Source organism: Acanthochromis polyacanthus, chromosome 1, assembly GCF_021347895.1.
Source record: "Acanthochromis polyacanthus isolate Apoly-LR-REF ecotype Palm Island chromosome 1, KAUST_Apoly_ChrSc, whole genome shotgun sequence".
Classification (NCBI taxonomy): domain Eukaryota; kingdom Metazoa; phylum Chordata; class Actinopteri; family Pomacentridae; genus Acanthochromis; species Acanthochromis polyacanthus.
In genome coordinates, this window is record NC_067113.1 from 66,782,032 (window position 1) to 66,790,942 (window position 8,911).

Here is an 8,911-nt window from a genome sequence, read left to right on the forward strand (position 1 = left end):
TAGATGTGAAATTCTAACAGTCTTAACATAAAATAAATATTATTTCTTAAACTGCAGCTCGAGGGCCCCTCGGAGCTTCAGTTAAAAGCCAGTGGACTTTCTCTTTGGTTGTAGAGGATGTTTCACCTGAGTCTCCAAGAACCAAAAAGAGAATTTCACATGATTTTACTGATGTTCTTTGGTCATTACCAAGGCTTGGATGACAGTAAGTCCACAGAAAGCTGTCTGACATACTGCCTTGGAGTGACCGTCTGGTATTTCCAGCTCTTCTACTATAAAACACTTATGAGTTGAAAAAATATATTTTAAGCAAGTCCTACACGTGTTGTGACATAAACGGTCGTGCTGATGGAAACATTACTATTGCGAAAGTTCATCGCATTCTCACTGTCTGACCTAACAGGTATTAGTTGTGAGATAAGTAGTTAAGTATTGAACTTTAATCATTTGGCATAGGATATCTGATATAGGCAGATTTGGGGAAATAAAATAGTTTTTAAGATGAATTGTTTTGAACATTTAAATCGTGGCATCCATCATGATTAAGTAAAACATTTTAGTCCATTAAGTGCCAATGATTACAAATGCCCATCAGAAATGATAAGATTAGAAGTAGGGCAGGGATTTAACAATTTGAACTTCAGAATTTCATCTGTCTCGGATCCAATGACAATGCCAGAAAATGTAACCAATGTCAGCAAATCAAGAAGTTTCATTCCAGAAGCTATGATAAAATTACACATCTGAAATACAGACAGATGACAAATGAAAGGAAAAACAAAGAAAGTGTTGTAGTAGGGTGGTGAGCTAACATGTGCAGCAGAACAGTTTCAGTTCTCCTTGGCTTTAACTCTGCTGGAGGGATGAACATCATTCTTTCATAGATATTCAAGTCAAGTTTACTTTATTGTCTCCCATGGGAGAAATTTGTGTTAGACAAGGCAAGAAATCAAGCTGCACTGCAACACAATAAAACAGAACACATACTATTAAGAATACATAATAAATACATGACATATAATAAATAAGTTAAAATAATATAAGAACAAAACTAAAATACACACATTCCCCACACATAGGTGTTGCACATCCCCAGTTACCTCCCTTTGGTAGCTGCATCTAGCTGCTCATTAATGAGCTTGACTGAGATGGGGATAAAAGAGGGGTTTTTTTTATTCCTAATTTCTTGTTTTATTGGTGGTGGTAAAAAGCACTGTCAAACACACCGGTCCAAAATCTGCCAAAGGTGCTCAGTGGTGTTGGGATCTTGGGACTTTGAAGGACATAGCATATGATTCACACCATTTGCATCAAACCTTTCAGTGGGCCTTATCGATCCACTCCCATCAGGATAGGATAAAGAGTAATCTTCCATCTAATGGGACACATGGAGCCAGTCCATGCCAGAAAAATGCTGCCACATCATAACAGAGCCCACTCATCTCCTCACTACAGGAGCCAAGGGTTCAGATTTTAACTTCAGTTCGTCACTGATGTATACATGAAACTACATGCAGGTCGCTCTTATGTATAAAACTGTAGTAACATTGATTATAACTGATCAAAAAAGTCTTAATGAAGTGTTTAAATAGTATAAGTCATGTTTTCTTAACCCTTTGCCCACAAATTTCTATTTCCATTCCATTTTCACCTTTCTCTTCCTTCCTCTCCTTTGATTTCACGTCTTCTCCTCGCCCATTCACCGTATCCCACAATGCATTGCGTTCACTCGTTGGATCATGGACCAAAGCGGTAAGCAGAATGCTAAGCGGGGTCGACGCCAGCAAACGTCTTTTGCCGTGCTATATGTTCATTTAAGCTGGTGTAGTTGTTGTTGTAGCAGCTGTTTGGATAACGACAAATCCTCCTCGCACAATGAGAGTTTGCTACTGCGCCTCGTTATGCTCCAGAGCGGTGTTGAAGCTAGCATGCTCCAGGCTTAGCCACTCTCGAGATAGAGTAATGCTCGAACACATCAGTTCACTGAAAGTTAACGGTGACTCTCTAAGGAATACACTGGACTGAATTCCGTGTTGCATTGACATTTATGCAAATACTAACTTAAAACGATACATTTCCAGCGGTTGGTTGGCGTTAGGCTAACTGCGGTTGTGTCGGGGCGCGAATGCTACCTGACGAATGTTAGCATATGCTAACTAATCTAGCTAAAGGTTTTCTGAGAGGTGATATCAATAATAGCACGACTTTGAAGTATTTGCTGAGATGTACAAGTCCTTATTTGCTTGTTTATCTTATTTGCTTGTTAGCCAGATTGCCAAAGTCATGTCAGATATATTGAAATGTCAAAATGTTAATGAGGCTGGTTACCTAAAGTTACGAAACGTTACTAACTTTTACGTGTTGGGCTCACTCTGTCTAAACTGGGGCTTCACACTGGGGAGTTTTCTCTGACATGTTCTATTCTATCAGCATATGGTAATGTTAATCTATCGTGTTATCTTACACTTGTGGTGTTTGTGTCAATCTATCACTTGTCCTGTCATTGCATTTGCACATCCTGGCAGAAAGCGTTTTCCTGAAAGTCAATTTCTCAGACCTTACTCTATTCATATAAACTTACAAAACCAATAATTTATAAAGATTTCACACAGCAGTTTGCTATAGACTTGCATAAATCCCTTTGAGTGAGTTTAACTGATGAAATGTTGGTGTACTGTTGAGTCCCCCTTGTGGTATATCCTTGACTCTATAAAGCTCAGTGAGTGCATCAGTTTATGTTCTGCCTTTTTCCTCCACAGACAATGATCTTCAAGGAAGCGATGGCTCTGGGAGTTTGGGTGGCCCGGATGTCCGCAGACGAATCCCCATCAAACTCATATCCAAGCAGCCCATAAGAAGCAAGCCCCAGCAGCGCACCCAGAGACCCAGCAGCAGACCATGTAAAAGTGAGGCTGGAGAAGATGGTAGGCACACTGTGCAGAACAGCATGCCTATTAGCTCTGTATTTCACCGTAAACACTGCATTCTTAGTGGGGTTGGTGAATTATTGTGACTATGTTGGGATCACAAAATGGAAACAGTTTGTAGAAACTCATATTTTGGAATTTGTTGAGTTCATTTGAAGCCTTGGTGAATCCTGGGAGTTATTTCTGAGACGGCAGAAAAACATTTTGTTAGTAAAGTTTATATATTGACCTCCTCTTTGACAAAGCAGTTTTCCTGTTCTGCCATATGTCATCATGCTGATTAAGGCTTTACACTAGCACAGGGGTCGGCAACCCGCGGCTCCGGAGCCGCATGCGGCTCTTTCAGCCCTCTGTCGTGGCTCCCTGTAACTTTGGAAAATACATTATTCTGCCTTTCAGGTGCGTTTCAATGCATTTTAATATAGAGAATTTTATTGTGAAATTACCGCTCTTACTTTGACGTGTCACTCCACCGGATGTGCTGTGCCTGTGCATGAGAGCGCAAAGCTGATGCAAAAAGAGAACACGGAGTTTCCGATTCCCACACGTTTCATGCCTTTTTTTAAAATTTTACTCCTGGAGAAGCAACGCCTGTAGTTTCACATCGTTTTGTACTCAAGAATGGCAAGCCTGTATATTAAAGCTCCACTCCAAGAAAGACACGTCTTTGAGTCAAAAGTACTCATGATAGGGTAATACACACTACTCGCAAGAACACGGCTCGATGTCACATCCAGGCAGCAGGTCAGAGTCAGAGGAGTGTCGTCTTGGAAAAATAGGTCAGCGACTTACCGGAGAAAAGTTATTAGCTTAAGATAAATAGATTTTACAAGTTAAATAGACATTCGCAAAATATTGATTTCCAGCTAACATTATGTAACATATGAGGTCCAGGAGCAAAAATGACATTAACCAAGTAAGATACATATTAGTGGAAGGACACAATTAAAAATGAATCTATCTAATTAGAGGCTTTGTAATTAAGTAATCGCGACTGATTAACAAGGGCATAGAGGTAAGAAAAAAAACGATGTATGCAGTGTTGTCTTCATTTTAAATGCCAAAAGGATTTTGCGGCTCCCGGTGTTTTCTTTTCTGTGGGAAACGGGTCGAAATGGCTCTTTGAGTGTTAAAGGTTGCCGACCCCTGCACTAGCAGAATGACAATTTAGTCTGTCCCTGACGTAACAGCAGTTATTGCTTAAAGGAAGCTCTTAATGCTTGTTGTTTGTATTTTCTTGATTACTGATCACTGGGTCTTGTACAATATCTTGCTGAAAAAAATGATATAAGGTATTGCTATTAAAATTGCTGATATTGTCTTAACAAAATTAGATTTCAGGTGGTACTTTTTTCACCACCAGAGGGCATCACAGAATTAAGTTTAGATGCAAACAATACAGCACTCTCTTCACTTGTATTACAGTAGTTAAGATAATGTAGTATAAAATTGTATTAGCTTAACATTTTCTGTTTTTACATTTGACCTTGGAGGGAAAAATGCTAGTCTTAAGTAATGATTAGATGCCTGACAAGGAGAGTTTAAAGTAAACATTATCAGATTTGATCTGTCACTTTAGTTTTATTTTGTGTTTAAGTCACAGTTAGGGGTAGTGTTCTACATGGTATTTTTCACATGCCCAAATGTTAAACCGTTTAAGCTGTCAATATTGCAGAGCTATCAATAATCACTAGTATTACAGGAGGTCCTTAGTTTACAACGTCCTAAACTTGCGCTGTTTCGCCTTTATGTCAGAACTGATTACGGGCCTGTCCTCAGTTTAACATGCATTGTTACATTGAAACCGGTTCAGTGGAACTATTTGGTGAACCAAGCGGACGAGTACGTCGTCACGCGGTGAGCGGAGCAGATGAATTCTGTATGTACAGCAGTCGCACTGCACTAAAAGACGACTTTGTTTACATTTTCGCCAATATTTTCCTGCAAAAATTTTTTTCAGTGTGAGCTAATGACTGTTGTTGTTACCTGTAGTTGTACATATATGTGCACTGATTGATATCGTGATGCACGTAATGGCTTTGTTTACATTTTTATCGGAGTGCCAACTTAAGTCACACTATAGGAGCAGAACTCTGATGTAAGTCGAGGACCCTCTGTATATTGATATTTAATCTCAGTCCTATCAAATACCCAACTGAGATTCTTGGCCTCCACTTTGGGAGCAAGAAAAGCACTCAGAGTTTGCAGTAATCCGTCTTCAGTTGTTGTATGATTTCTGACAGATAAGTCCTGATAAGTTCTCAGTGGTGGATTTGTAGTAGGATCGCACACGTTATCATCAGCAGGCAGCTGATGTAGTGTTCAGTAGTTGTCATAGTTACAGTGACACTGTGTCGCTATCTCACAATGATACAAAAATCTTAAGCAAATCCTTGGATCCAGACTTTAAGCTGCATCAGTGCCAAAATCTAATCACTTGGTCCTTGTGTCATTTCTGACCTTCCCTGAAAATTTCATCCAAATCCATTTGTCAGTTTCTGAGTAATGTGCAGAGATTAATAGACAAATGTACGACAACCGTCACATAACTCTGCCATGTTCTTTGGTGGTGTAACAGTAGAATTATACTGATCCAATCAGGGTTTTGAGACTTCATCAGTTTTTACCACTACATCATTGATAACGATTTGTCTCTGGTCATTTCCAGATAACTTTGGTTTCAAACAGGATGACAGGTTTGATTGCGGCGCTAAAGCTGGCGATGTGTTTGCAAGTCAGAGGAGATTTCCCCAGCCGCTGTTTTGGGACTATAAGGTACGTCACCCATGGGAAGACAATATTAATGATAAACACCTTTTATTGCTAATCATTGGTACACAGGAATGATGAATGTATGAGCAAAGAAAAAGTAGGCAGTCCTTTGTGCTAATTATATTCTTGTAACTGTGTGTGAATGTGCTTTCTCAGTAGTAAGCTGTGATCCTGACCTCTTGTTCCTTTCCCAACAGTTACATTTAATTGGTGAAAGAGATGAAGTTCCAATTCACTTCTGTGACAAATGTGGCCTCCCTATTCAGCTATATGGACGGATGGTAGGTACTTTATTGCCTTTTCTCAGCAGAGGTTTGTCCTAGGGTTTTATGTCTAACTTTTGCCCCATCATTCCTCAGATTCCCTGCAAACATGTTTTCTGCTACGACTGTGCTTTGCTTCATGAGAAGAAAGGAGAGAAGATGTGTCCAGGGTGAGAAATTTTAGCTTTCAATTGAGTTTTGTTGAACTATCTGTAAAGATCTTAATATCTCAAAAATGAGGTAGACAGCATCACAGAAAACCTCCTGAAAACATGACTGGCAGTAATGATGTGTGAAATAGATTAAAAATATCACAGTGAATGACATTTTTAAATAATTTTAGAGAAACTGGTTTTAGAAGAGTAGAATTTTTTGCCTAGTTGAGCGTTTTTTCTGCATGCTTCATTTCTGCAGCAGAGACAGTAGGAGGTGCTCAAAAATCCTTTTCAGGGGTCATGAATTTGGTTCCTTTGTGGGAACAAAACACATTACAGGAACCTTCAGAAACTCCTGCATGTTTAACTGTACTCAATATACAATGACTGGAAGCACTTGTTAGCCTTGCTACATTAAGACTACAAACAACCCATAATGCAACACTGTGCAGAAGACTGTGACACCTGTGTTTATTCAAAACCCGTATCTGGTGTTCTTTCTATTGCTCGAATATAAAGGAATACCCACTTTTTCTTCCCTCATTTTCAGGAAAGGGTGTAGTTTAATGTTCGAACCAATACAGTATTTGATAGAGAGGCATCAGTTTATAGAGCTTGTTTTACTGTATTTAGTGTATTTTATTATTGTCCAACCATAATTGTAAAGATAACCCAAAACGGCATTGTTCTGAGGGGAAAAAAACAATGAAAATGATTGTTACAAGTGGTATTTAGCATTTTGTCCTACAGCTCTTGTGGTGGGTTTGTGTTTAGGTGTTGCTTTATTTTACTCACCCTTTGTCCCTGTGTTCAGTCTCACCCTCTATAACTGCACGGATCCGGTTCAGCGCATTGAGCAGTGCCAGCGTGGTTCCCTCTACATGTGCAGTGTTGTGCCAGGATGCAAGCGCACCTACCTGTCCCAGCGTGACCTCCAGGCCCACGTTAACCACCGCCACATGAGGGCAGCCAAGTCTTCTGCAGGCCGCCAGGAGCCTGTCCACCTGCCTCCAGCTGATGTCCCTGAACGTTTCCGTGTGCCTCCACCTCACCTAACCAAGAACCATCACCTTCCCAACTCACTCCAGCATGGCAGTCATGACCCCTACAGTCAGCCACCGCCACCATCCACTCACGACGGCCCACCACCGACCTCTGGTCTGGGTCCTGAGACATTCCGCATCGCCACGGTAACGACTCGTAAACACAGTAATCTCATCACCGTTCCCATTCAGGATGACTCCTCGTCCTCTCGTGAGCCCCACTCTGGTGGGCCAGGCCCAGGCCAGCCCCCCCACCACCACCCTGGGGACTATCCTGGCCAGCCACCTGTGGTGTCACACTCTCACCACATGATGGCACCACCGCAGCAGCACTTCGGCCCCCCCCTCCCCCTCCACCTCCTATCAGCCACCCCATGCAGCATCCTGCCCAGGCCTCGGGGACACCACACCTGGTGTACAACCAGGCCCCTCCTCCTCCCATGTCCACAGCTCCCCCTCCTATCACCCCACCACCAGGGCACATCATGGGTCAGCTGCCGCCCCCTTATATGACCCACCCACCCCCAGGACCTCCACCTCAACACAGCGGCCCCCCTGTTAACGCTCCTCCACCTCACCACTATAACCCCAACTCCATGCAGCAGTTCCCTGAAGACCAGGGCACCCTTAGTCCCCCATTCAGCCAGCCAGGAGGGCTCAGTCCGGGGATGTGGCCTGCTCCAAGAGGTCCCCCACCTCCACGGATGCAGGGTCCCCCTCCACAGGGCCAGATGCCTGGGCCACACCACCCAGATCAAGGCCGCTATCGGCCTTATTATCAGTAAACTGCCAAATGAATGAATGGGCAAGAGTCTGTATCATTCTGTTCCATACTACTTGTCTGAATAATGTGATAGTGAACCTCAGGGTTACAGGAAGTAGAACTTGGATTTTGGTAAAACTGCCCCAAAGCAAATGTGTATGTGGTGCACATTTTAGTTAACCGTGCTAAACCTCCCATTGAACTAACTGTTGACTTGGAGAAGACCAGGAAAGGCCCCTTTTTTATTAGGCTATGTTAAATATCTCTGTATATATGTCAGCTGTCACACATGTGTACATTGAAAGATGTTAACTATGTCTCAATAAATTTTTAACAGAAGATTTCTATCTCTTCTTTGGTTGAAATGACAACGAGAGGAAGAAGAATCTGAGCTGGTTTGTAAAGCAGTTAATACCTCATTGAAGAAAACATTCAAAAGTTATTTTCTGAATAAAGCATTCTTGTCAAGTGTAGGTTAAACAACACAAAGAAGTCACTTATTTCAAAACAAGTATTAAGATCTTCAAATGAATGCAATCTTTAAGATGCCGGGCCTCATTATCTGTTGTTCTCAATCTTTAGGGGTTATGCTCCTGTGACTAAAAATGTGAATTTCATTTGTAGGTTTGACTTGGTTTATGAATTTAGCTCATTTTTCAAACATTCAAAAACAGTTCATATGAAGATTGACACGATTCTGGGTATATTTAAGATTTATTGTAGTTATAACAAGCAGTTTGAAAAGAGAAATGACAGCAGAGTGTATCAAGGTCTATGGCACCAAGCACTGAATGAAATTAGAGGAGATGGTGGACTTCAAAAGACTTTATTTAAAATAGCTTTATAAAACAACATGTGGAAGTCTGAAGAGAAATGCAAAATAAACACCATTGTATAGGAGCATCATGGTGGGATATTAAATTACAACGGGACAGTAATTACATGGAATTGTAAGACGTTCTTCTTTGTGTTTGGATGTTGCAGGGGA

At 41.3% G+C, this 8,911-nt stretch overlaps 1 protein-coding gene across 1 annotated transcript; it reads left to right on the forward strand.

Moving 5' to 3' along the window:
* Window positions 1-1,627: 1,627 nt before the first annotated feature.
* Window positions 1,628-8,262, forward strand: LOC110958635 (E3 ubiquitin-protein ligase Hakai). The gene is given in 7 exon segments (XM_022205262.2): window positions 1,628-1,752; window positions 2,760-2,924; window positions 5,596-5,702; window positions 5,897-5,980; window positions 6,059-6,132; window positions 6,932-7,499; window positions 7,502-8,262. Coding segments are annotated over 7 exon segments (1,455 nt in total). The 5' UTR covers window positions 1,628-1,739; the 3' UTR covers window positions 7,946-8,262.
* Window positions 8,263-8,911: the final 649 nt, after the last annotated feature.